The following is a 27,845-nucleotide window of genomic DNA, read 5'->3' as shown; positions in this document are numbered from 1 at the left end:
TCAGTTGTTGAAGGGAGTATTGGTGCCTTATGTTCAGGAGAAGAAAAAGGGCTTTCAGAGATCATCTCATGAACAGGAAAATCCTGGAATCCTCTCTCTATGTGAACGCCACGTCTTGTTCTCTGAAGTCACTAGATAAATTAATGGTTGGAAAATTGTCCTGTTATAATGGAACTGTTTTTGTAATGATGATTTTTCTGTAATCCTTCCCTCTTTCAATTAAGTTATCATTTTTTTTGGACTGGAATAGGGAGAATTTATTGATAGGAAGAAAAAGAAAACAAGATGGGAAAACAAGAAAGAGAACCCATTCAACAATTTAACCAACATAAAAAATAAATAAAAAAGAACGAAAGCAAGAGAGCTGAAGTGCCCAAAACAACAAAGCTCCTTGTCGTCCCAGCTGCTACAGGCCTCCAAAGACTCAGTACCACCCCCTCCCACTTGACTCCTTGGGCAACCATACTCGATATCCTATCATCAGCCTTTTTTTTTCTTTTTGGTGAGGGGAGGTGAGGAGGGTGTAGGGGAAGAGGAAGAAATGGGAATAGCCATGAAAAATCGACATTTTATGAACACCGAAGGAGAGAATTTTCCCCGCCATATAAACTAAAGCTTCTTAACTTTTATCTCTCTTTCAACCCTGGGCAGGTCTCGAATCTCAGTCCACTTGAATAAGTTCACTTAAATATTACTCACCCCTTTGAGCAATCAAACCAATCTTCTCCCCAACTACCAAAGCATTAGACAATAGGTTTTCAACCAAAGTTCTCTGTTCTTGGAACAACTCCAAATAAACATCCTTGCTAACCTGAAAGGAAAGAGAAAAAAAAAAAAAAAAAAAAATAACAGTTACAGTCTAACCTACCAAAGAGAAACTGTTAGCATTCATACCTACATAATGCAAGCAAGGTTCAAAATTTTGTATTTCGCCCCCATTTCAACCTCTGCAGAAACTAAAATATTTCAGTGAAATTTTGATAAATTTTCTAGTCACTTCACTTCAATTTCTTGTGAAACTGAATTATTTCAGTAATTTCGTTTCAGTGAAATTTCGAGCCTTATATGCAAGTAATATTTACTCAAATTTGTTGAGCTGCTGGTGCTATAGGTTGTTACCGAATCATGTCTTATGAGGCTAAACTTTTGCATACTTGGTACAGGACGTACTGCAAGAACCTCTAATGGCTTTTCTTACCCAACATGCAACACAAAGAGGAATTAAAACTCCACCTGCACCAGGACCAAAGCCATTCAGTGACAGTTCTGACAAGTATGGGGAGATTGTGATGGCTGCATTTGATATGACACAGTTCAGTTCTATGGACAGGTCATTTTCTGTCTTTGGCTATTTTGTGTTATTTTTCCCTCTTGTCAGGTTGGCCTCTCTAACTTCAATTTCTTTTTTTGTGTAGGCCAATATGGTACACTGACTGGAGAAAGAAGGTTGATTTTTCTGTGCATAATCTGCACTCCGGATCTGGCCTTCCACATTTGTCTTTTGAGGACACCAAACTTGGAGGTTTCCTTTCTTTCAGATCCATCTCTTATATTTCATTTGCTTGTGTCTAACATGTACTGGAAAGTTCACAATTTCATTCTTGTGCAGAAAGTTTCCTCAGGGATTTCTTAGCCTCCAAATCATCACGCCTCATGTATGAGGAAGAGTGGACGGTTGCATGGCATTTACTTGAAAATATATGCAGAGCTGCAACTGAATGTGCTGACCTCTGGAAGGAAGGGAACAAGAGTCTTGGAAAGAGGAGGGCTCTGTCTGCCCTTTTAAAGCTTCTTGAAAGCTGTGGGCTATCAAGACACAAATCTGTGATTTTTGAGGTATATAAAAGTGAAATGTAATGTTCCATTGTGGCAAAGATATCTCCCCATCCCCAAAAAAAACCAGTTGTAGAACGTCACTAGGGTGCGTACCTCTTGGGACAGAGGTGCTGTTACCAAAGTAGTTTTTTTTTTTTTTTCAATAACATACTAGACCTTAAAATTGATAAAGGATCATATTCATACCATATCCAAAATGTTTGGGTAGAATGGAGAGGCAGACTGGTGTTACCGAACCCTTTGCAATCTGTATTGTGTATTCATCAGGAAACGTAGGATGTTTTGTTTCAGAAGGGGTCTTCAGATATAGTGGCTGCTCAAAGACTACTCAATATCTTTGCTTGTTCAGGACATATAGGAGTTTCCTTCCTTGTAGCAAAAATTTGTATGTAACCATTTGGCTACTATTCTGTGAAACCCTTAATTCTGGGTGGCCTTTATGTCATGCAAATATGATTACTTTTAATTCATATTGTTTACTCAATGGCTGATATTGATCCTTCCATAGGCTGATCTCAAGTCTGAGCAAACAAATAGATGGTTTCTTCAGCCATCATATGATTCGCAGCATTTGTTGCTTACACCAAGTGAAGCGGCTTCTGGAAATGTGAATAGTACTGCCTCTTGCAAATTTCTGCCCATTGAAGATTCTATTTCAAACTGGAAGATGGCAAACCAGTACTACTACAAGAGCATTGCATCAGTCAAACTTCTAAGACAGATATGCCTTAATTTTCACAAAGATTTCAGTCTGGAACAGGTAACTCTCCAAAAGTGAATGCCAGTTGGAACAGTTCCCAGTCTCAATGCATGTACATTATAATCATGTTTCTGTGTCTTGTATAATGTAGGTCAATAGCTCGGCCTCATTTCTTGATCATCTCATTGCAATACAACAGGAGCAACGCTCTGTTGCTTACATTTTTGCTAGGCATTTAAAAAGCTTGAGGAGATGCATGTCCTCTTTAAAATATTTAGATACAAAATCCACCATTGCAGATCATGGATTTGGTAATGAGTGTTTTGTCATCCCAAACCAGCATGCCACGAGAAAGTGCTTGTGGAAACAGAAGGTTGGGTTTTGTCTTTGAATGATGCATGTTGAATTTATTTACTTTTTTTCACATTCTTTGGAGCCTAACATGGTGAAAATTCTTTATAATCCTGCAGCAACTATTTGATAGCCTGTGTAATATGTCCCATGAAGTATCTTTATTGCTGAGAACTGTTGACAATACCCATTCAAATACTTGCCAAAGTATTAAGGTTGCAATCAATAGCTTTCTCCTTTTTGACGAGAGATTTATTACTGAGTTTCAGAAGTCTAAGGTGGGTATTTTTGTTCATTATTGGTTCTGTTATTGATTGATTCTCTGTATTCTCCTCTTCATTGATGGAAACTCTGTAACAGGAATCATTAGATCACTACCTTCTAGGTGGTAATGGGTCTGTCACCGCCCCATCTGCTTCCTTGCCTCCTGTCATTATTTCAAGACAAATGGAGGAATTGGTACTCCATAACTTTCAAGTCATAAACACTTTTGAAGGCCATGTGCGAGCTTTCTGTAGCCAAACTGTTGAAGGAAGATCAGTGAAAGAGGTTTTGCTTGGTCATTTTGAGGATATATTTAACAAGGTATGAAGGCTTTAATTCATTATGTCTGGCTAGTGCTGAATATTTTTATTCCACATATTGGACTTTCTAGACAATTATTTTGGGATCTATCTTTTTCAATTTTATTCTGTTCAGTCCATTGCATTTGGTTGCTTTTCCTTAAGAGTAGGGAAGGAAAGTAGAGAGAATCGTTTAGTTGCATAGGTGGGAGAAAACCTGGGATAAAAGTAACAGCTATTGAGAAAGCTTATCCCTAGTTTCATGTCTCACATGTTACGTGGGGAAAAAAAGGGAGAAGAAAATCAAGAGAAAACTGGTCCTACCAGGCTTTTCTCATCTCCCTCTCACAAAGTGGGAAATAACTATTTACGGTTCTTAGAATCAAATAGCAGTGATGGTTTTTTCATATATTTCTTTTGATTATATATGAAAAAACCATATTTGATCAAAAGAAATATATGAAAAAACCATCACTGCTATTTGATTCTAAGAACCGTAAATATTTATTTCCCACTTTGTGAGAGGGTCGTGTAATCAAACTAGTGATGGAAAAATAAATTTCCCCTTTTCTTTACTCTCTTCTTGCTTTTCTATAGAAGCAACACAGTTTTTAGAGAATTATTTGGGGAAAAAAATAACTCTAAACATTGCAGGCAAAAGTGGTGATGGAAGAGTTCCATTCTGTTCTGGACCCAGGAAATCAATCAACAAGTGCCTTTGAAGAGGGAACCTTTTTTGAACTTGATGCTGCATTTGCTGAATCTTTCAAGAGAACATACAAAATGATAATGGAAGCATTTGAAAAATTACGCTTATTGAGCAAGGGTAATATTCATTCTGAAGTCTCACCTGCGAGTTTGACTCTCTGGAAAACTCTGTTTGAATCATTGACAATGAATCTACAGTTGGACTTGATATGTGATGAAGTTGCTAAAACTATTAGTTACGCGGTATGATTCTTATCCTTCTGTTGTTCATATGTAATAGGAGAACTGATATACATTCCATTCTCTTGTTCACCTTTTTTCTTTTTTGGGTAATGTTCTCTTGTTCACTTTAGATTCTCATTTCAATGAATGTGTTTTTCTCAGGGCAAACTAGTAAACCATGCAGGGCATAGATTTCCTAATTTGTGCAGTCAAGTAGGAATTTACTTCAATCATCTTCATGGATATCTGGACCTAATATGTTGCTTCGGGGATGGTTTCCTACTTGAGTTTCTAACAATGCACAGAGCAGTAAGTTCTACCTTATTATTTTCATCAGCTTTATACATTTGTTTTCCCTCTTTTGAGCTTACATGAAACTTGCCTCTTGGATGTATGCAGGTGGCAGAAATGACTCACATGCTTACAAATTTGTTTGCCTCACTATATTCTAAAGGGTTTGGCACTTCCGCAGAAGAGCAGGAAGCTGATACTAGTGGTGATAATTCAAAAAATGCCAGTGGAACAGGTATGGGTGAGGGTGCAGGTCTGAATGATGTGAGTGATCAGATAACTGATGAAGATCAGCTTCTTGGTATTTCTGAGCAGGTAATGTGGTTACCGAGTAGGTCCATTTTGCAAATAAATTCTTTTTCTATCCTTGCATTTGTAATCTTTTTCCTCAATTCTTGCAGCCAAATGAAGAGTTAGATGCCTCAAAAGAAGTCCCAAGCAAGAATGAAAAAGGGATTGAGATGAATGAGGATTTTTCTGCTGATACTTATAGTGTCAGTGAGGACTCGGGAGATGATGGGGATGAAGATGGTGAGGATGAGAAACTGGAATCTGCTATGGGAGAAACTGGAGATAAAGGTGAAGTTGTCGATGAAAAACTCTGGGATAAAGATGAAGATGGAAATCCGGATGATACAAATGAAAAATATGAATCAGGCCCTTCTGTCAGAGACATGGATTCCAGCTCTAGAGAGCTCCATGCAAAGGAAGATGATGCCATCATGGCTGATGAATCTTCGGAGCAGATATCAGATGAGACTGAGAAGCAAAAGGACGAGGATGAAAACCTTGATGTTCCTGATGTTCCTGACAATAATGATAACATGGATGACATGAAGGTTGATAAGGAGACAGCATATGCAGATCCTACAGGTTTACAGCTTGATGAGCAAAATAAAGGTTTCAAAGAAGACATGAACACGGAAGTACCTGAAGGTTCTGAGACCATGGAAGAAGCAGATCCAGAAGAATGTAATGAAACCACCAATGATGAGGTTCCTGACGATGAAAAGGATAGTCCAATGATTGAAGACATGGATCTAGCAAAAACCGAAGGAGTTGATGGAAATGGTGACAATGATGATACATTAGAGGATCGTTGTGAGAGTGCTGAAGTGGACATGTTGGGGCAAAGCAAAGATGCATTTGAACCAGGAAAGACTGACTTGATCAGTGATCATATCTGTAACCCGGAGTCTGCAGCACAGCCAAATTCTAAAGCAGAGACTGCAGATTTAAGTGCTGGAGGAGCAGATGCACAATGGTTTAGCAGTAATGTTGCACATAATGGCATTGCTCCCTCGAGCAGCATGCCCTCTAGTGATGTCCCTGACTTGGAAATTACAGTGCCTGATGCATCGAAGGGTGGGAAATTGACTGGTGATCAACCCAGGGCTCAGTTACCCCAGCCTGATACTCCAACTCAGCAACAAATGCAACCAAACCCTAACCGGAGCGTTGGGGATGCACTGGAAGAATGGAAAGAAAGAGTTAAAGCATCAGTGGACGTGCAAGAGGATGAAAAAGAGGGTACTCATGATATGGAAGATGAAAATGCCAACGAATTTGGATTTGTTTCCGAGTTGGATAAGGGCACGGCTCAGACATTGGGTCCAGCAACATCTGACCAGATTGAGAGGAATATCAATAATAACAAGCCTAATGTAGATGATAGTCTTGAACAGAAAGAAGATCTCCCTCTGATGGAGAATGCGAATCAACACTCTGAAGCACACCCTATTATGAGTTACAATGCTCCTGATCTCAGACAGAAAATTGAGGAGAAAGTGCAGAAGTTGGGCTCCAATGATGAATCAACTGTAGAGGGGTTAGCAGAAGGTGATGATCAAGGCAATGATGATCCAGGAAGCCAATCTGGGAGTCTGGTCTCCATCAATAGGTCTTACTTGAGCGAGCACATGTTGCAACTCAGTAATCTTTCGGTGAATGATGAAGAGATGGGGCAAGGAAAGAAACTCGAAGAAGTACTTGCTGGTATGAAAGATGATGCTACTGCACTCTGGAGAAGATATGAGCTACGCACGACAAGGCTTTCTCAGGAGTTGGCTGAGCAATTGCGTTTGGTCATGGAACCTACTTTGGCAAGTAAGCTGCAGGGAGATTATAAGACTGGAAAAAGGATCAACATGAAGAAGGTAATTTGCAATTTCCATGCATGCTTTCATTTTCTACTTGAGAATTATATGTGACTTAGATGTACAATGGTAGGACCCTTTCATTTTGCTTGAACGTCTATCAGTAATGTTCTTATCCCTGATCGGGAATCATCAGGTAATTCCCTATATAGCAAGCCATTACCGGAAGGATAAGATATGGCTGAGACGGACTCGACCCAACAAACGTGATTATCAAGTTGTAGTTGCTGTGGATGATTCCCGCAGTATGTCTGAGAGCCGCTGTGGGGATGTTGCTATAGAAGCTTTGGTCACAGTATGCCGTGCCATGTCTCAACTGGAAGTGGGAAAATTAGCTGTTGCAAGCTTTGGCAAGAAAGGGAATGTAAAGTTATTACATGATTTTGATCGTCACTTTACCGGAGAAGCTGGGGTCAAGGTGAGTAGTCTGAAAATTTGCAGTGAATTTCTTATTGTGATAACTAAATATCCTGGGATGAGGGCTTTACTCTTGTGTTCTCACTACATGGTAATGAATATTTTTATAATACTTCTCGCTTGCTTTTTCTTTTTTGGTTGAGGGATTGTAAACTGTACTTTTTGGTCTCTTTGTTGTGTGCAAAACCAATCATTCTCGACATTGTATATCATGACTATTTTCACTGTTAAATGTCTCTTTGATGTACGCAAAATCTATTAAGTGCTCTCTTACCCCTTTAAAAAATTTCCTTCATGCAGATGATCTCAGGATTGACATTCAAGCAAGAGAACACTATAGCAGATGAACCAGTAGTTGATCTGTTGAAGTATTTAAACAACATGTTTGATGCTGCGGCTGAAAATGCTCGTCTCTCATCTGGACAGAACCCACTCCAGCAGCTCATATTGATTATAGCAGATGGCCGATTCCATGAAAAGGTTGGACTGCTTTAGATGTGCAAAGTTACTCAGGTTTCCATATTTTTTAAATTGTCCAAAGCCTTAAGCAATTGTTTTTCTGCAACAGGAAAACTTGAAGCGCTGTGTTAGGGATGTCTTGAATAGAAAACGTATGGTAGCATTTCTGCTTCTGGATAGCCCAGAAGAATCTATCATGGAACTCCAGGTATTTGTCTTAGTTTTATTGTTTTTGTCTGCTTCAATCAGGGAAGAGGTCTGACATTGCATTTCTGTTCATACATTTTTTTTCTTTCTTGGCTTTAGGAAGCATCATTTAAGGGTGACAAATTTACAATAACAAAGTATCTAGATTCGTTTCCCTTCCCATACTACATTATATTGAAGAATACTGAAGCACTTCCAAGGACCCTTGCTGATTTGTTGAGACAGGTAATTCCATGCTAGCTTTTGACTCAACTTTCTATAGATGCTAGAGAACCGCTTTATTCTGTGAGGCTTGTTAGCAATTATACTGTAGACGTTAACCACCCTGTTCCTTTTCAATTGCAGTGGTTTGAGCTTATGCAAAATACAAGGGACTAATGAAATCAGGAAGAGATTCCAATGTGTAGATGGTAGGGGAGTTTCCTGAAAACAGTGAGCCACGAAAGTATATTCTGTTTAACCTCTATAACCAGATTTCTTAAGCCCTTCTGTAAATGGTGGAAGAATGTGGAGGCAGGGACTGCCAGAGATTTCATTGCAGAAACAAGGTTAAGAATCCATTGAGGAAACCCGAGTCGAGGCACTTCCATTTTAGGCGTGAACTGAAGTGAGGGTACAACAAATAGAATTATCTTCACTATGTAAAGGGCTGTTAAGAAGGCACATTTTGGCATGGACTTCGAAGCAAACGGCATCTCCACTAAGCGATGATCCTCCCAGACAGAGTCTCGTGCATTGGGTATACCCTTTTTTCTATAAAGTGATGTTAAGAAGGCATCGAGTGTAAAGAAAAAATTAGCAAAAAAGGTCTCAAATTTTGTTCTGATTGTAGTAAATCTTTCTGTTCTCTTTTGTGGGTGCCTCACTGTTGTAAAACTTGAGTGAATTTCTCCTGCAACGATCAAATGAATTTTACAGGCCATTATTCGTGTTAGAATTATGTCCAAGGACCAAAACTTGTACTGTATAGAGTTTAGTGGAAGGTTTTCAGCAACCATAACCCTGGAAGGGCCTCCATCTCTCCCATGTAGATGATTCATTTATTTAAAGAACCAAAAAAAAAAAACACATGGCCATTGAATTGATTGATCGATCGTTCCCAAAAAAAAGCTCATGATTCTCATTCGATACTAACGATAACAGGGCTAATCGGAAGACAATCATAAACCCCCAAGCCAGTTTAGAAACTTAGAAACAAGAAAAAGAAAGCTCGCACATACACTAGTCCACTAAACCCCAAATCTTCTGCTAACATTTATTGTATGGCTCAGGAGATCTTGACCTTGATGGTCTTGGGTTTCTTGGGTTCCAGTGGAGGAAGCTTCTGGATAGTAACTGTGAGCACACCGTCGCGGTAGATGGCAGAGATGGCTTCTGTGTTGGCATTTTCAGGGAGTACAAACTTCCTCATGAATTTGCCCACCTTGCATTCCATCCTAACGTACTTTGCCCCATCTTTCTCCTCTCGCTTTCGCTCTCCACTGATGAGCAACACATTATCGTCCTCCACCTGAACCTTAATGTTGTCGGACTTGAGCCCATGCATGTTGATGATGAAGGCGTATGAATTGGGGTACTCATTGATGTCCGCAGTAGTAGAAGCCATTGCCTAGGCGTCCCGGACGTAAGTCCGAGTTGGAGTGCTAAAGGACTTCTCCCATCCAGCATGTACTGTAGCGTCGAGATTAAAGGACCATCAAAACCCATTAGCCTGAAATCCATTGGTGCTCTTCTTAGATACCATAACTGTTGCTCCTGTGTGGATTGTTGGAGATTTCTTTGATTGTTTTGTTGTTATACGCTCAAATTAGTCACCCAGTGAAGCAAGAACGCGTGGCATCCAAGGGAGGGACACGTGGTGCCCAACCAAGAGATATCCACTACGATCATGACTCTGGAGATCAAAGGGAGGAGACTTGAGTCCCCCTCAACTAATAGAAGCGTGAGAGGACTCAACTACGTGAGGAGGAGGAGATACCCGAATCGGAAATATTCCCCACTAAGATAGGAAGACGTATCCTAGTAGGACTCGGAAAGAGGTAATCCTATAAGAAGGAACCCTAAAAGATAGAATGAGTAAGTCAATAAGCTCACACCATTACTCCTGTGAAAATACTATTCTGTGAGTCTCTAACTTGGGTGTCGGAGGACTAATCCCGGAGCCACCTCAGGGCCTCTACCTTCTGTAGTTGTGCAGGATCGGCATTCAACCTCATACAGATTCTCAGCAGTAACAGATTGGCACCATTTGTGGGAATGACTGAGTAATGGTGGGAAAAACCTACAATCTTAAGAAAACAAGAGTGTAGCCGAGTGTAAATATGAACGAGGGAGAGCCTTCAGAATCTCTCCCCCCTTAGCGGACATCGGTGAAAAACGAGGAAACAACAACCGGGAAGGTTTCATGAGGGACCAACGCTCGGTCGGACATTCGGTGTGTAGAGACAGTAATCCCCCACCCCCTCCTAGGGCGCAGGAATATGTGACTAAGGAGCAGTTCGATGCCCTTCAGAAGAAGTACGACCTGCAAAAAGAGAGTAAAACCCAAGGTAGCTCCATTCTAAATATGTAAAATGCATGTTTACTACCCTAGATTTCACACATAAATGTGCTCATCACATATCCAACTAGAGAAAGCTCGAGACGGGGAGCAAAGTAGTTCGGGGTCGGTGAGGTTTGGCCGAAATCAGTGAAACTACGCTGTCAGGGGAAACCCCGCACCCCAAAAAAGGGCACGACGTGCTGCAGCTAGGCATGAAGAACCATGTCAAGGAGACGGTCAGAGACATGAAGACCTAGGGTTGAAGCAGATGATCCTTGACTTGAAGGACAAAATCCGAAAGGTAGCAAAGAATCAGACAGGCACTCGCAAGCTGGACCTCACTAATGACACGACCTTAGCTGATGAGGTCATGAGGGATCTGCTCTCTGTTGGGTTTCGCCTACCCAAGTACAACACGTACGACTGGTCTGGAGACCACTGTAGGTACCATGGACCACAAAATTCGGTGTCTACAACCACATTGATCACCTGGAGGGCTTCAAAGTTGCGATGCAATTCCATCGGGTTTCGAAAAATATCATGTGTCGTACCTTGCCTTTGATGTTCAGAGGAGCGGCAAGATTATGGTACAACCGCCTGCCGACGAAATTAATTCACAGCTTCAGTGATCTGAGCTACTTCTTCGTGAAGGGATTCTCCAGCAGCCAACCCCTTCAAAAGACCACATTGAACCTGACCAACGTCAGTGACTTGAGCAGACCTGATCGAAGGCCCACTCCTCTGTTGGGGGCTCAGGCCAAAGCCGAGCAGATCTGACCGAAGGCCCATTCCTCGGTTGGGGGCTCAGGCCAAGGTCGAGCAGACCTGACCGAAGGCCCACACCTCAGTTACACCTCGGTTGGGGGCTCAGGCCAAGGCTGAGCAGACCTGATCGAAGGCCCACTCCTCGGTTGGGGGCTCAGGCCAAGGCCGAGCAGACTTGACCGAAGGCCTACTTCTCTGTTGAGGGCTCAGATCAAGGCCGAGAAGACCTAATCAAAGGTCTGCATCTCAGTTGGTCGAGCAGACCTAACTAAAGGCTCACTCCTCAGTTAAGGGCTCAGGCCAAGGCCGAGCAGACCTGACCAAAGGTCTACACCCCGGATAGAGGCTCAGGCCAAGGCCGAGAAGACCTGACCGAAGGTCCACACTTCGGTTGGGAGCTCAGATCAAGGCCGAGCAAACCTAACCGAAGCTCCGCATCTCAAATGGGTGCTCAGGCTATGGCCGGGCAGACTTGACAGAAGGTCTTTGCCTCAGACAGGACGAAGGCCAAAGCCGAAGGAAGAAGGCCGAAGGAACATTAAAAAAAAAAAAGTGGAGGAAAGACGTGGTTACTCCTACTAGAAGGGTTTCGTAGTGGCATTAAGGGGGCTTCTCATACGCTCAAATTAGTCACCCAGTGAAGCAAGAACACATGGCATCCAAGGGAGGGACACGTGGCGCCCAACCGAGAGATACCCACTACAACTATGACTCCGAAGATCAGAAGAAGGAAGAGATTTGAGTCCCCCTCAACTGATAGAGGCGTGCGAGGAATCTAACTACTGAGAAGGAAGAAATACCCAAATAGAAAATATTCCCCACAAAGATAAGAAGACGTATCCCAGTAAGACTCGGAAAGAGGTAATCCTATAAGAAGGAACCCTAAAATATAGAACGGGTAAGTCAATACGTTCACACCTGTGAAAACACTATTCTGTGAGTCTCTAACTTGGGCGTTGGAGGACTAATCCCGAAACCACCTCGGGGCCTCTGCTTTCTATGCTTGTGCAGGATCGACGCTCAGCCTTATACAGATTCTCAACAGTAACATGTTGAGACCAGAAGAATGTTGAAAGCTGAGAGATCGAGTCATGAAGTTTCTAAAGAGAGACAGAAATTGTTTTGAAACATTCAGGTTCGAGAAGGTTCTTTGATTTGTCTAGAAGCCGATAGAAAGTTTCAACATGCCATTCTGTTTAATTATGCCTAGCTTTCGTTGCTTCTGCTTTAATACTTATTGTACTTTTTTAAATTCAACCAAAAGAAAAAAATAAATAAATAACAAAGATATTTGTTTGACCATGTGCGAAGATATTATAATTTTTGGAAAAAAATGAGATGTTAATGACTGGCCCACTCTTTATGAGGGGTAAAAGTTTACCCCTGGTCATACTTCTATGGGCATTAGCCTCGTGCTTATGCAGGAGCCGCATTTTCTAACAGAAAACCCTCACCCCATAATATTTGTTGAAAGGAATAGATTCCCTCTAAGAAGAGAGAAGAAACAAAGTGGTAAAAACATTTTTGTGAGGAGACATAGATCTCAATATAATTAGCAAACTTTTAAAGGTATAAAAATTCTTGCACTGCACTGGTGCAGCGAGGATTTGAACGGTTGAGAGCATTTTGAGTTGTGTGCCTGAGAGTTCTCAGCCATTCAAATTCTCGTTGCATCGGTGTAGTGCAGCAAAGAATGATTCCACCTTTCAAAGTGATACATGTTCAGTCACAGTTAGGAGTCATCAATTTCAAAGTGATACAAACCGTGAGATATGTAATCCTTCGAGTTAGCTTCATATTAACGAAAAAATCAGGCCAATTGAAGTTCGGAAGAGAATGATATTATCACTACATAACCATTATATTCAACAAGTCTGAAGTCTTAAAAAAAACCCAAAAAAATTAACGTGTTTAGAACATGAATATTTATCGTTTGCCTTTTTTTTTTTTCTTTCCAGTTCTTTGAGAAGCATAAAAAACAACGTGTCTTAAATGGTAAAAATGGGAACACATTTAAAACAGAATTTAAATACATTTTTGCTAACTAGGGTCTAAATTATCTAAGATCCAAGCTAGAAAGGGAGTTAAACTTCGGACCCAACTGTAACTCCTTCGATTTATTATGTTGTCCTCATCCTTGTAAGTAAGCGATGGCATTCAATGCAGTCAATCCTTATTATTATTATTATTTAACATACCTGAATCTCTCTCTCTCTCTCTCTCTCTCTCTCTCTCTCTCTCTCTCTCTCTCTCTCTCTTCCTTCAGTCTTTTAAGCTATGTTTGCATGTCAAGAAAAGAAAAGAAAAAATTCAGATTGAAGAGATCTAAAGAGACATTAATTATTTTTAGTCTAGATTAGTCACGTGTGTCAAATTTTTTTTTTTTTTTCAAACATGTGTCAAATTTTAAAGTCTAATTCAATCAAAGGGAAAAGAAGTGATGCTCCCATGTGTCTCTCTCCCCTCATATGAAAAGATGTTGGATTTATATATATATATACATAATGTCAAAATTTTTAAATATTTTTCATACCAAGGATGGGTGTAGATGTGATCTACATTAATTTATGAGTGTACGAACGCTCTTGTATGTGTACAGGGACGCTTGTACACATACAGACATGTATACATGAACGCTTATATATGTACAGACACATCTATATATGAACAGATACATCCATACGTGAAAATGAACTTTGTCTATATATTCTATAGATTGTCTGAAAATTAGATAGGGGATTTTAAAAACAAGTGTTTTTAATCTTCTCACTCTGTGTTCTGTTCTTCCAAGCCTTTTTGTGTTTAATAATGAGTATAACCTTCGGTCTTTCTTGTGTAATCACATATTAGAGTGCACCTTATGTGATTAGAAGTTGTTTTATCTTGGAGGTATAAACGCAAATAGTCAAACCAATTGCATAATTAGGAGCGTTTAAAAACCTTAAGAATAATATTTTTCTGATACAACTCAACTCAAATTCTATTTATTCCTAATTCAAGAAAATGATTACAACGATGTTGTAAATTTATATACCATCCGATGCAATTGCAACATATATATCCAAATAAGTCTTATACTTTACCCATATTTATTTTCTAACAAAAGATATCTCTAACGCTTGTTTTGGGAGGAGAGAATCACTTCTCTCAATCAAATACCTTCCGATAAATTGACAAACGTCCTTCTGTTATATTGACACAGATTCCATGTACTTTATGCATGCCTCGACATGATGGATCCGACTCCTAAACCATCCAACAGCTGTCATCTTTTCTCCAGAAAAAACCACCCATCTCCACTGTCAACCCATACCCAATGCTTCTCTCTTTACCCGTGAGAGATTTCTCAATTTTCTCCCACAAATCAGAACTACCCAGCAACTCTTCTCTTCCAATCTCTTCTCTCCTGCCGATAGAAAATTTCAAAGCTTAAACAAAGTTGCAGAAAGCTACTATACAAAATAGGCTAGGAACAAAAGATGAATAATCCATCTACTCAGAAACACATCATCCATCACCCGACATTGTTGAATCACAACCGGAGATATCGGTTTTCAAGCTTAGAATCTCATTTCTCTGTTCAAACAAAGAAAAGATTGAAAATTTGTGAAGAAAGCTTGAAAACGCATCTCCAATTCTACATTACTGTTCCAAACTATTTTTCAGTAACAGAGCATATGGAATGGAACTCTTACTACTGTTCTGATTACATGCAAAAAGAGGAAGGGAAACCTAATGTCCTTGCTGATTTTGCTTTAGATTTTAACAAAAAAAGCCAGAGTCGCCATTATTGAAGTTGAGTGCGTCGCTGAAAGGGTCATAGTGGAAGCTAAGCCTCTGCTTCGATCTTCCCTTCACTTGCCTTTGAATCTCCGCTTGAACCCTCTCTTGAACTTTTTCTTCCCAGAGTCAAGCATAAACATTGAACACAATAAACCCCCATACAATCGCCATTTTCAAAAGCCAAACCAAATCAAACACAGAGAAACAAAGAAGAAATAGGGGAGAGAGAGAGAAAGAGAAACCTCTGAAAGCGGAAGCACAACGAGAAGGTTCGTAAGAAAGAAGGATTCGAGGGGTAAGGAGAGAAACATCGGGTATGGGCTAACAGTGAAGATGAGTGATCTTTTCTTAGGAAAGGATGACAACCATGGGATGATTAACGAACACGTGTCAAACGTTCAAATAGACCTGGACAAGACATGGCGATTGTGTATAAGGAGAGGAGCGGGATCCAGATTCCGGACAGGATGGAAAGCAAAATGACAACTCCACCCTCATAAAAAGCAGAAATCTCATCCATTCCGGTGCTTCTGTCAGTGGCTCAGTGCACCAATCTTTTACTAAACCCTCTCCGCAATATTTTATGTAAGATCTAATTTATTTATTTTTGTCAAAAATAAACACATCTTCCCTCTATGTGGCAGAGTAGATGTCATATAATGTTTGAATATATGATAGACTTTTTGAAGAAAGATCAATACCAGGCTGCATAGCATATAAAATGACATTAATTAGTTTCAGTTTTAAATAATTTTAGCTCAGTTGTTGATTGACAGATCAAAAAAAAAAAAAAAAAAAAAGTCGAATTTAACGGGTAAATACAGTCTCATTGGACAATAAGAAATAACTAAAACAGGGCAGTCATCTTCTTCATCGGAAGACGACCATAAACCCCCAAACCAGTTGAGAGAAAACCACAAACAAGAAAAAGAAAGCTCACACAAACACTGATACTCTAAACCCCAAGCCCTCTGCTAACGATTATTGTGTCTCCCATCCCATGTTACTCGTCACAACCTTGCTTCCTATCCTGCGGGAAGATGAGGGACGATAACATAGAAGAAGCCCAATATATGCAAGCCTCAGCCAATCTTGACTTCGATGGTCCTGGGCTTCTTCGGCTCCGGTGGAGGCAGCTTCTGGACGGTGACGGTGAGCACACCGTCCTGGCAGATGGCGGAGATGGCATCTGTGTTGGCATTCTCAGGGAGTACGAACTTCCTCATGAACTTGCCCACCCTGCGCTCCATCATAACATACTTTGCCCCATCTTTCTCCTCCTCTCGTTTTCTCTCTCCGCTGATGAGTAGCACATTGTCGTCCTCCACCTGAACCTTGATGTCGCCGGACTTGAGCCCAGGCATGTCGATGATGAAGGCGTATGAGTTGGGATACTCCTTAATGTCAACAGGGGTGGAAGCCATTGCCTTGGCGTCTCGGACGTAAGTTCGAGTGGGAGCGTTGGAGGACTTCTCCGCCTCTTCGGAGCCGTCGAGCATGTGTTGCAGCGTCGAGATTAAAGGACCGTCCAAACCCATTAGCCTGATATCCATTATGCTGTTCCTTCTCTGCTCCCTTTTTACGGTTGTCGCAGAACGAAATTCGAGAACTCCAAATGGCTTAGAGATGCTGAGCTGCTGCTCCTTCGGTGTGGATTGTTGGAGATTTCTTTGATTGTTTCAACTTGCTCTCAATTTTTACTGTGACGGAGATAGTTCGAAGATGGCTTTATAGTGCGGCAGGGCAGCTGAGAACGAGTTGTGAAGTTTCGAGAGACTTTTGGAGCATTCGTGTTCGAGAAGGTTCTTGATTTGTCTGGAAGCCGATAGAAAGTTCTAACAACCCCTTTCACAAATAGTGTTTATTTTTCCTTTCGGCCAACGAAGAATATGAATGCATTTAGTTTTTACTATCAAATAAAAAAAAAAAAGTAAGGGTTTTGGCAATTATGAATGTATTTTACCCAAAAGATAAATTGTGCATATGGAATTTGCGGGGTAAAAATACGAATGTAGAGTTATAGGTGAAGAAAAATTCCCCTCTAATAAAAAAGAAAGGGACAGAATTTTCTAAGCAAGAAAAATTCTCTACAGCTTGACACAATGATTTTTTTTTTAATTATTCATTTTTATTTAAAAAAGTATCATATAACAATCTCATGTGAGAAGGATTGCATTACACTTTAGGCTCAGAGAACTTTTTTCTAAGAAAAAATTTCTCAAGTAGATGGCATAGCCTATGTGTTATTTATATATATTTTTAACTAAGAGAAAAAAAAAATAACACTGTCTCATAGTATCTCCCTAATTCACACACAAGGGGCAAAATGACAGCCCCATCCATCTTTGTAGATCCATGCACCTCCTCATTAATCCTCCTGTAGGGGCCATACGACCTGACAGTAAAATCTTCTCCTTTTTGTATGAACAAAGAGAAAAGAAAATTCATTGATTAAGTAATTTAGTTACATCATCTATAAAGTTAGTATTAAAAAAAAAAAAATTTCTTCCCTTTTTGTTAATACTTTTAAGGAGAGAGAAAAAATATTATGATCAAATCTCCTTATATTTTATGGGATATTTTGAAAACTAATTAAACTATTGATCTATTTGTAACCAAGTATGTAACCTTACTTTATTTTCCCTTCAACACAACTAGTTTCCACTCTATTATAAGGGCAATTGATGTCATTTCACATAAAGTAAGGTTTAGTTCCATTACCTTATGTGAGCATTGGCATTCAATGAAGTCCATTCCTACACTAATTTTTTAGTACATTGTAAATCATTTCCTAATCTACTCTCTCGTCTTTTCTCTTTATCTACTATTCTAGGGCCATTTTGCTTGGTATGATTCATCTCCATAGAGCTCAGGATCAAAAAATGATCATAGATCTAGTGACCTAGGGACAAGTACCCATGCCCCAAAGCCCTAGGATCACTCTTTTGTCATTGGGCTCTACAGAGGAGCTGGATCTCTATTTGTTTTGCTGAAAATAGTAAGGCAGATATAAAGGGGTGAGATAATTATATGTTTTCTCATAATTTAAAAAATGAAGTGTATTTTGAAAAAATTAATGAAATTTCATTGTTTATCATATTGGGATAATTTGCCATATATCCAAACATCATCAGGTAAGGGATTATTCTACTTTTTTTGCTGTATATCCAAACATCATCAGGTAATGATCAAAATCCTCTGTTTTGCCCATCCATGTTTTTTCTTGTTTTACTACCTGTAGAACACGACACGTGGACAATAAGAAGACCAACGGTCAAGATTGGGTGAGGATTATTACATCCAGTGCGTTGGTCTTAAAGTTGTCCACGTGTCGCGTTCTGCAGATAGCAAAACAAGAAAAAATAGGGATGAGAAAAACAGAGAATTATTTTCCATCAAGTGAGGGATTATTCCACTTTTTGTCATCAGAATGTAGGATTTTATTTTTCTGTTTTCAAAACTCTGTTTTTCTTTTAAACTTTTCCACTTCACATTGGTGAGTTGTAGATGAAATTATCTGTAAGATCTTGTTATCAATAACTCAGGTAAGATAATTTTTATCAACTTTTATTCTCATTAATTAATTTCAATTTTAGATAAATTTTTCTTAGACTAATTTTCTGCTAATCAATCATTCCCCGGAAGAGCTCATTTTTAGGCAAATACTCAATACATTCTCATTCAAAACCAACAATAACAGAGCTGTCATCATCTTAATCAAAAGACGATCACAGACTCCCAAACCAGTTCAGAAACAACCCAGAAACAAAAAAAACAGAAAGCTCAAACATATGCTGATACACTAAACCCAAAATCCTCTGCAAACATTCATTGCATCTCCTCTGTTACGGCGAGAAGATGAGGGATGATAACATAGAAGCCCAGTAAATGAAATCTTCAGGCAATCTTGACCTCGATAGTCTTGGGCTTCTTGGGCTCCGGCGGAGGCAGCTTCTCGACGGTGACAGTGAGCACACCGTCCTGGCAGCTGGCGGAGATGGCTTCTATGTTGGCATTCTCAGGGAGAACGAACTTCCTCATGAACTTGCCGACCCTGCGCTCCATCCTCAAGTACTTCGCCCCATCTTTATCCTCCTCTCTCTTACGATCTCCGTTGATTAGCAGCACATTGTCCTCAACCTGAACCTTGATGTCGCCGGATTTGAGCCCAGGCATGTCGATGATGAAGACGTATGACTTGGGGTACTCCTTGACGTCCGCAGGGGTGGAAGCCATTGCCTTGGCGTCCTGGACATAAGTCCTAGTGGGAGCGCTGAAGGACTTCTCTGACTCGTCGGAGCCGTCCAGCATGTTCTGCAGTGTCGAGATTAAAGGATTATCGAAACCCATGAGCCTGATATCCATTGTAATGTTCTTCTCTGCTTCCTTCCTACGGTTTCTGTAGATCGAAACTAAACCTTCTAATGGTCAGAGATGCTGCAAATGGTTCTATTCTGTGCTGATTATTGTTGATGAATCGTCTGATTGTTTGAGCTGTTTCAATTTTTGTTGTAACGAAAATGGTTTGAAAAAGGCTTTATAGTTGTGTGTCTGCGGCAGAGCAACAGAGATAATTCTATGAAGTTTCTAGAGAGAGAGAGAGACGATAGAAATCGATCGTTCTGGAACATTCAAGTTTCAGAAGATTCAAAGAATTATCTAGAAGCCGATAGAAACTTCCATAAACACATTCTATACCCAAAAAAAAAACTCTCCGCCTATTTATGCTATTCTGTTAGTGGGAGAAGGATTTTTTATAAAAGGCAACATGTTCTTTATATCACTACGAATGGGAATATCAGTTGAAACATTGACATAGCAAGGTTTTTACATGTACTGAGGGATGGGATAGTAATTTTATCCCCCCACTATGTGTAGACACATTGGTCACGTTCTTTTTTAAGTTTTTTTTTTTCTCTCTATTAAATATATTAAATATTTTTTTAAGTTGAGATTGCTACTTGATCACATGGTCACTGCATTAATAAGCGGACAATTAGAGGAAGCGTACAGACATCTAACTAGGGGTAAAGTGATCTTTTCATCACCCCTCGTATTTAAGCATAAAAGGTTGAAACCCGAGGAAGAGAGAGAGAAAGAGAGACACGGGAGCATTCTTTCTCCCCAAATATATATAATTATTATCATAAAAAAAAATATATATATATATTTTCAGATATCATAAGGTATCCAGCCACTCTATCTAGTAAATAAATATTGTATCTATTTTAACAATTGCAAAAAGATGATATAATTTTAACAACAAAAAAAAAAGTATAAAGAGGATATAATCTAGATTAATCATGTATCAAATCTCAAAATCTAATGGAAAAGGAAGTAGCATTCTCTATGTTTCTATCACTCTCCTTCCCTTTTGAAAAGATATTTTTACCCCTCATTTTAGTAAGAGAGAGCATCCAAACCAAGAATCACTTTCCTTCAATCAAATACCTTTTGTTATATTGATACTCATCTTGTGTATGTTTATATATGTGTATCAATACTCTAGGAACTTAAGTGAAGACCAAACGATTTAGATTAAAAAAAAAAATTATGATAATTTCAAAAAAAAAAAAAATCTGAAAACATTACATTCTGTTGTTACCTAAAAAATTCTCTTTAAACATGGTTATTCAGATGCTCTTTTTTATTAATTTTTGTGATAAGAAAAAAATAGTTTAAGAGGCTGTAAGATAGCCCCCTTGGATAGAAAACCCTCTCTCACTATTTTATGTAAAATCTAGGTTATGTTCTTTCTATCTAATGATCGAAATGAATACATCTTCCGTACACGTAGCAAAATAACAGTTTGAATAAGTAATTGACCTCAGAGGAGAAAAAAAATGCTGCCAGACTGAAGCTCTATACCTCTTATGGAATGACACATCCATATCCATTGTTGGAGGAGGGATAAGCATCAATAGGTGCCAAATTAAGCTACCCAACCAGATAGGATCTCAATCCCTATACGTTTTTTATGAAGTAGAAGAGAGCAAACCCAACGCACAACGCTCCCGACCGAAAAAGGAAAGCTCAAGCAATAAGTAAAGAAACGAAACTCTTAATGGCTGTAACGAAACCTAATCTCTCTTCATCATCCCGCATAAAAGCTAGCCTAATTTCTTTTAATGTTAAACGGGAAACAAACTCTTAATGGTTGTAATATAGATTAATGGAGAATGTATAATGTTAAGTTTGTCTCAAATTCTTGACCCGTTTTGAAGATTGACCCGATCCGACATATTTTGGTGGCGACCCGAATGGAAAATTTTCTGAGATCTGTGTTCGACCGGATCGACCGCGACCCGATGGGTCGAACCGCTATTTGGAGTATATATATATAATGTACTGTTGCTTGTTGAGAGTCATTGTATTCTAGGGTTTTCACGAAGCTAGGGTTTCAGGACGAGTTCTTCCTCGCCGCTGCTAGGGTGTAATCCTTCTTCTGCATAGTGAATCATCTTCTTCTTCGCCCGAGGACGTAGCACACCACCCTAGTGTGTGAACCTCGTTAAATCTCTGTGTCGTACGGATCTATTGTCTTTCTTTATTCGTGTTTCTTGGTGTTTGATCTAACATATAATCTTTGGAAAGGGCAGTGAAAACCCAAAGAAGAAAAATAGGAAGTTCTTCAATGATTTGTTAATAGAAGAGAATACCTAGATAGCAAAGAAAAAAACAGAGAAGAGAAAGAAAGACTAGCAAAGAAAATAAGAGGTGACAGAGGGGAATGGAAGAAATTGGGAATGTAAAAATAGCGCATAAATGAACTTCATTTAAGCAATTTTCAATCAAATTACTCTCAAAACAATTTAGCATTTTACCAATTGGGATGAATTTGTCACTTGTTGATTGACAGATCATTTCCGAAAGACACAGTCTATATAATATTAAGGGTAAATACATTCTCATTCCATACTTACTATAACATGGCTGTCATCTTCTTCATCTGCAAGACGACCATAAACCCCAATTTCCCCAAACTAGTTCAGAAACCCAGACACAAACAAGAAAAAGAAATCTCACACAAACACTTAAACCCTACACCCCACCCTACACCCCAAGCCCTCTTCTAAGCTAACGTTTATTGCGTCTCCCCTGTTACTCGCCACAAACTTGAGTCCTAACCTGCGGGAAGAAATGGGATGGTAACATAAAAGACCAGTACATGGAAAGCCTCAGGCTATCTTAACCTCGATGGTCTTGGCCTTCTTGGGATCCGGCGGAGGCAGCTTCTGGACAGTGACAGTGAGCACACCGTCCTGGCAGATGGCGGAGATGGCTTCTATGTTGGCATTCTCAGGGAGGACGAACTTCCTCATGAACTTGCCCACCCTGCGCTCCATCCTGACGTACTTAGCCCCATCTTTCTCCTCCTCTCGCTTTCGCTCTCCGCTGATGAGTAGCACATTGTCGTCCTCCACCTGAACCTTGATGTCGCCGGATTTGAGCCCAGGCATGTCGATGATGAAGACGTATGAGTTGGGATATTCCTTGACGTCCGCAGGGGTGGAAGCCATTGCCTTGGCGTCTCGGACGTAAGTTTGGGTGGGAGCGTTGGATGACTTCTCCGCCTGATCGTCGGAGCCACCCAGTATGTGTTGCAGAGTCGAGATTAAAGGACCGTCCAATCCCATTAGCCTAATATCCATTTTGCTGTTCCTTCTTCTTCTTCTTGAGTGCAGATTGTCGTAGATTTGGTTGTCTCAGCTCTTCTCACGCTTTGGACAATTTTGCTGTGACGAAGGCGGATCAGAGAACTGATTTTATAGGTGGCAGGATATGATCCAGATGGGAAGATTCTAGAGAGGTGTAGAGAAGTGGTTCTGGAACTCTCGGTTTTGGCTTGTAGGAGGTTCTTTGATTCTTTAAATTTAGCAAAAGTATAGCTGCTTGACTATTACCTTCGACGGAAAAATAGAGAATGGGACAATGCTCCCACCAAGGTTTTAAAACTCTGGAATGTTCCAAGGCGCCCCTCCAGAATGATACAATTTAATAATCATGTATAGTATAATTGGTGAGTTGTGATGGTAAAATGTCTATGTTAATCAAGAGGTCTTGATTTTACCTTAAAAGAAAAAAAGAAAAGATATCGAGTTTGCACCTCCTAGCTAATATCTCATTTCTTCCTTAACTAAAAAAAAAAAAAATCATCACTTCTCATACCTCAACTTTGTTGGTTTCTTTTAATCAAGATTTTGAAAAAAAATTAACAAAAAAAAGAGGTTCTGAAAATTCGGTAAATCAGTTTGGGAATCAGTGGATTTAACTTGGAATCGGCTTGAATCTATCTTAATTTTTGTTGATTTGAATCAGAGTATTCTTACCAAGATTCTTTAGAATCTATAAATTTTCATATCAAATGGATGATTCTAAGGTTGTAAGGATCAATCTCGAGTCAAGCTTAATCGTAATCAGCAAGGATTGATTCAATAATGGATTCCTTTTTTAAAACCCTGCTTCAAAAGGTCATTGTTATTTTTAAAGATGAAATATGCCATCGTTTTATGCATTTTTTTTTCTTTTTATTGAAAAAAGTTGATACAAGATTGAGGAGATCCTCCAAGTATGAGCTCTCCACATGCTCAAACGTGGATAGAGTAAAGCCAGAGCGGGTTGTAGAGTCTAGATGAAGAAGAAAAGGAACAAGAAAAAGAAGGTTCTAAGGTCCCTGAATGTAAATCTCGAGATTAATAGTTCATTAGTTACTTTTTCGGATGATTTTTCGAAGTCTATGGAATTTTCGAGTCTTGAAAATGATCCTTATGATGGTAATTATTCTTTCAAATTTCGAATTGGAATGCCGATATCTCTCCAGAAGAAAAGACAGAGTTGAAACACAGTGAGGAGGTGATCAATCAAGTTGAGTTAAACCATAGTGTGGAAGTGGCCTACTGAGTTGATAGTATAGAGTACACGTATAGATTTTTCAGAGGATGCATCAGAGTCGAATGATGGCAGTGGTCATGTTGTCTTTAGAAACCTGACCCATCCAGTCATGAGAAACTTTCTGTAGAAGAGTCGTCGCATTGAAAGGGCTCCGTACTATTTTCGCTTTGGTGATTGGGCTATTTAACTCTTCCATAACATTGTTTCTCAATTGCAAAAGCTTTACTTTCTATATCACATGAATTATGCTGTAGGGTTTGTTCTGCTTGATTTAGAAATCTCTCCTCTTTTCTTTTGATATGCTCAAAGAAAGTTGTATTGTCTTTCTCTGTTTTTATGTCATTTTCTCCTTGACATTCGAATTACCTAAAAAAACTAGAGGAGCACACCAACGAGGTGAAATAAAATTATTTTGTATATAAGAAGGCACAAATGATGTTCAATATAAAGGTTTTGTACATAGGAAGGTAGCAAGGTCTTTTACACCTATCTTTCATATGATTTGCCTCATGTCCTATCTTTTAGCATGTAGCCACGTAGTCTGTCAAATTCAAACTCAAATCATCCATCTTGCCATATATTAACATGCAGCCTTATAGTAATCCGAGCATACTCTTTGTAGTCTTGAAATTTATAATGCTTTATATTGTCACTTGTCAACTCTATTTTGATTAAAACTTAATATAAATCTCATATAAACATTGTTATGAGCAGCACATAGATATCATTTAGAATGCACAAAAATCAGGGGAACCACTCCCATTCTTTTCTAGAAAATTGACGATCAATCTGATGAGAGTGATTTTATACCACAACAAAAGAGCCACTATGTGAAAAGAATGATATCATTAGGGGAGGAGCGGGATCCAGATTCCAGGATCTAAATTCCAGACAATGGAAGCAAAATGACAACTCCACCCTCATAAAAAGCAAAAATCTCATCTCTTCAGGTGCTTTTGTCCGTGCTCCAACCTTTTATTAAACCCTCTCCGCGATATTTTATGTAAAATCTCATTTATTTATTTTTATCAAAAATAAACACATCTTCCCTCTATGTGGCAGAATAGATGTCATATAATGTTTGAATATATAATTGACTTTTTGGAGAAAGATCAATACCAGGCTGCATAGCATATAAAATGACATTAATTAGTTTCAGTTTTAAATAATTTTAGCTCAGTTGTTGATTGATAGATCATTTCCAAAAAAAAAAAAAAAAAAAAGTCGAATTTAACGGGTAAATACAGTCTCATTGGACAATAAGAAATAACTAAAACAGGGCAGTCATCTTCTTCATCGGAAGACGACCATAAACCCCGAGAAAACCACAAACAAGAAAAAGAAAGCTCACACAAACACTGATACTCTAAACCCCAAGCCATCTGCTAACGATTATTGTGTCTCCCATCCCATGTTACTCGTCACAACCTTGCTTCCTATCCTGCGGGAAGATGAGGGACGATAACATAGAAGAAGCCCAATAAATGCAAGCCTCAGCCAATCTTGACTTCGATGGTCCTGGGCTTCTTCGGCTCCGGTGGAGGCAGCTTCTGGACGGTGACGGTGAGCACACCGTCCTGGCAGATGGCGGAGATGGCATCTGTGTTGGCATTCTCAGGGAGTACGAACTTCCTCATGAACTTGCCCACCCTGCGCTCCATCATAACATACTTTGCCCCATCTTTCTCCTCCTCTCGTTTTCTCTCTCCGCTGATGAGTAGCACATTGTCGTCCTCCACCTGAACCTTGATGTCGCCGGACTTGAGCCCAGGCATGTCGATGATGAAGACGTATGAGTTGGGAAACTCCTTAATGTCAACAGGGGTGGAAGCCATTGCCTTGGCGTCTCGGACGTAAGTTCGAGTGGGAGCGTTGGAGGACTTCTCCGCCTCTTCGGAGCCGTCGAGCATGTGTTGCAGCGTGGAGATTAAAGGACCGTCCAAACCCATTAGCCTGATATCCATTATGCTGTTCCTTCTCTGCTCCCTTTTTACGGTTGTCGCAGAACGAAATTCGAGAACTCCAAATGGCTTAGAGATGCTGAACTGCTGCTCCTTCTGTGTGGATTGCTGGAGATTTCTTCGATTGTTTCAACTTGCTCTCAATTTTTGCTGTGACGGAGAAAGTTTGAAGATGGCTTTATAGTGTGGCAGGGCAGCTGAGAACGAGTTGTGAAGTTTCGAGAGACTTTTGGAGCATTCGTGTTCGAGAAGGTTCTTGATTTGTCTGGAAGCCGATAGAAGATTCTAACAAGCCACTCCCTTTCACAGTAAGTGCTTATTTTTATTTTCGGCCAACGAAGATTATGAATGCATTTAGTTTTTACTATCAAATAAAAATAACAAAGTAAGGATTTTGGCAATTATGAATGTATTTTACCCAAAAGATAAATTGTGCATATGGAATTTACGGGGTAATAATACGAATGTAGACTTATAGGTGAAAAAAAAATTCCTCTCTAATAAAAGAGAAAGGGAGAAAATTTTCTAAGCAAGAAAAATTCTCTACACCTTGACACAATGATTTTTTTTAATCATTTTTTTATTTAAAAAAGTATCATGTAACAATCTCTATTGAGAAGGATTGCACTACACCTTAGGCTCAGAGAACTTTTTCCCAAGAAAAAATTTCTCAAGTAGATAGCATAGCTATGTGTTATTTATATATTTTTTTAACTAAGAAAAAAAAAAATAACACTACCTAATAGTATCTCCCTAATTCACACACAGGGGGCAAAATGACTGCCTCATTCATTTTCGTAGATGTCCATGCACCTCCTCATTAATCCTCCTATAGGGGCCATGCGACCTGACAGTAAAATCTTCTCATTTTTTTATGAACAAAGAGAAAAGAAAATTCATTGATTACTTAATTTAATTACATCATCTAAAAAGTTAGTACTTAAAAAAAAAGGTTCTTCCCCTTTTGATAATACTTTTAAGGAGAGAGAAAAAATATTGTGATCAAATCTCCTAACATTTTATGGGATATTTTGAAAACTAATGTAAAACTAATTAAACCATTGATCTATTTGTAACTAAGAATGTAACCTTACTTTATTTTCCCATCAACACAACTAGTTTCCACTCTATTATAAGGGCAATTGATGTCATTTCACATAAAATAAGGTTTAGTTCCATTACCTTATGTGAGCATTGGGACTCAATGGAGTCCATTCCTATACTAATTTTTTAGTACATTGTAAATCATTTCCTAATCTACTCTCTCTTCTTTTCTTTTTATCTACTATTTTAGGGCCATTTTGCTTGGTATGATTCATCTCCATAGAGCTCAGAGTCAAAAAATGATCATAGGTCTAGTGACCTAGGGACAAGTGCCCGTGTCCCCACAGCTCTAGGATCACTTTTTTGTCATTGGGCTCTACAAAGAAGAGTTGGATCTCCATTTGTTTGGTCGAAAATAGTAAGGTGGATATAAAGGGGTGAGATAATTATATATTTTATCATAAAATTTAAAAAATGAAGTATATTTTGAAAAAATTAATGAAATTTCATTGTTTATCATATTGGGATAATTTGCCGTATATTCAAACATCATCAGATAAGGGATTATTCCACTTTTTGTTCTCATCAGAATGTAGAATTTTATTTTTCTGTTTTCAAAACTCTGTTCTTCTTTTAAACTTTTCCACTTCACATTGGTGAGTTGTAGATGAAATTATCTGTAAGATCTTGTTATCAATAACTCAGGTAAGATAATTTTTTTATTCTCATTAATTAATTTCAATTTTAGATAAATTTTTCTTAGACTAATTTTCTGCTAATCAATCATTCCCCAGAAGAGCTCATTTTTAGGCAAATACTCAATACATTCTCATTCAAAACCAACAATAACAGAGCTGTCATCATCTTAATCAAAAGACGATCACAGACTCCCAAACCAGCTCAGAAACAACCCAGAAACCAAAAAAAAAAAAAAAAAAAAAAAAAAAA

The 27,845-nt window shown here is 39.0% G+C and overlaps 5 protein-coding genes and 1 pseudogene across 7 annotated transcripts in view; 1 reads left to right on the top strand and 5 right to left on the bottom strand.

Moving 5' to 3' along the window:
• The window catches only part of LOC122084122 (midasin), a 93,370-nt gene extending 84,526 nt beyond the window's left edge, over positions 1–8,844 (top strand). For 2 of the 3 annotated variants that reach the window (XM_042652195.1, XM_042652196.1), the window contains 16 exons: positions 1,164–1,330; positions 1,416–1,522; positions 1,610–1,836; positions 2,345–2,596; positions 2,688–2,909; positions 3,007–3,165; positions 3,248–3,472; positions 4,105–4,401; positions 4,543–4,689; positions 4,780–4,986; positions 5,073–6,827; positions 6,964–7,245; positions 7,545–7,724; positions 7,813–7,911; positions 8,010–8,135; positions 8,256–8,844. In XM_042652195.1, coding sequence (XP_042508129.1) covers positions 1,164–1,330; positions 1,416–1,522; positions 1,610–1,836; positions 2,345–2,596; positions 2,688–2,909; positions 3,007–3,165; positions 3,248–3,472; positions 4,105–4,401; positions 4,543–4,689; positions 4,780–4,986; positions 5,073–6,827; positions 6,964–7,245; positions 7,545–7,724; positions 7,813–7,911; positions 8,010–8,135; positions 8,256–8,288 — 4,485 coding nt within the window. In that variant the 3' untranslated portion in view covers positions 8,289–8,844. Of the gene's footprint in view, positions 1–1,163; positions 1,331–1,415; positions 1,523–1,609; positions 1,837–2,344; positions 2,597–2,687; positions 2,910–3,006; positions 3,166–3,247; positions 3,473–4,104; positions 4,402–4,542; positions 4,690–4,779; positions 4,987–5,072; positions 6,828–6,963; positions 7,246–7,544; positions 7,725–7,812; positions 7,912–8,009; positions 8,136–8,255 lie in introns of those variants that run through there. The other variant, XM_042652197.1, reaches the window with a different exon arrangement.
• A 162-nt stretch (positions 8,845–9,006) lies between these two features.
• Positions 9,007–9,742, bottom strand: LOC122084123 (annotated as a pseudogene).
• A 6,064-nt stretch (positions 9,743–15,806) lies between these two features.
• Positions 15,807–16,713, bottom strand: LOC122083723 (17.9 kDa class II heat shock protein-like). Its single transcript, XM_042651608.1, has one exon. The coding sequence runs from the start codon at positions 16,551–16,553 to the stop codon at positions 16,083–16,085; it is 471 nt and encodes a 156-aa protein (XP_042507542.1). The 5' UTR covers positions 16,554–16,713; the 3' UTR covers positions 15,807–16,082.
• Positions 16,714–18,634: 1,921 nt separating this feature from the next.
• LOC122083872 (17.3 kDa class II heat shock protein-like) lies at positions 18,635–19,541 on the bottom strand. The gene has a single exon (XM_042651792.1). The coding sequence runs from the start codon at positions 19,363–19,365 to the stop codon at positions 18,898–18,900; it is 468 nt and encodes a 155-aa protein (XP_042507726.1). The 5' UTR covers positions 19,366–19,541; the 3' UTR covers positions 18,635–18,897.
• Positions 19,542–21,863: 2,322 nt separating this feature from the next.
• On the bottom strand, positions 21,864–22,846 carry LOC122083777 (17.1 kDa class II heat shock protein-like). Its single transcript, XM_042651668.1, has one exon. The coding sequence runs from the start codon at positions 22,650–22,652 to the stop codon at positions 22,179–22,181; it is 474 nt and encodes a 157-aa protein (XP_042507602.1). The 5' UTR covers positions 22,653–22,846; the 3' UTR covers positions 21,864–22,178.
• Positions 22,847–25,121: 2,275 nt separating this feature from the next.
• On the bottom strand, positions 25,122–26,050 carry LOC122083778 (17.9 kDa class II heat shock protein-like). The gene has a single exon (XM_042651669.1). The coding sequence runs from the start codon at positions 25,854–25,856 to the stop codon at positions 25,386–25,388; it is 471 nt and encodes a 156-aa protein (XP_042507603.1). The 5' UTR covers positions 25,857–26,050; the 3' UTR covers positions 25,122–25,385.
• Between the last annotated feature and the right edge of the window lie 1,795 nt (positions 26,051–27,845).

The sequence above is a fragment of the Macadamia integrifolia genome, chromosome 7 (assembly GCF_013358625.1).
Source record: "Macadamia integrifolia cultivar HAES 741 chromosome 7, SCU_Mint_v3, whole genome shotgun sequence".
NCBI lineage: Eukaryota > Viridiplantae > Streptophyta > Magnoliopsida > Proteales > Proteaceae > Macadamia > Macadamia integrifolia.
This window is presented reverse-complemented; position numbering and strand designations above follow the sequence as displayed.

What these genes read in the sequence shown, in the direction of transcription:
- LOC122083723 (XM_042651608.1), bottom strand. Translation starts at nt 16,553, where the DNA reads ATGGATATCAGGCTAATGGGTTTGGACGGTCCTTTAATCTCGACGCTG.
- LOC122083872 (XM_042651792.1), bottom strand. Translation starts at nt 19,365, where the DNA reads ATGGATATCAGGCTCATGGGTTTCGATAATCCTTTAATCTCGACACTG.
- LOC122083777 (XM_042651668.1), bottom strand. Translation starts at nt 22,652, where the DNA reads ATGGATATTAGGCTAATGGGATTGGACGGTCCTTTAATCTCGACTCTG.
- LOC122083778 (XM_042651669.1), bottom strand. Translation starts at nt 25,856, where the DNA reads ATGGATATCAGGCTAATGGGTTTGGACGGTCCTTTAATCTCCACGCTG.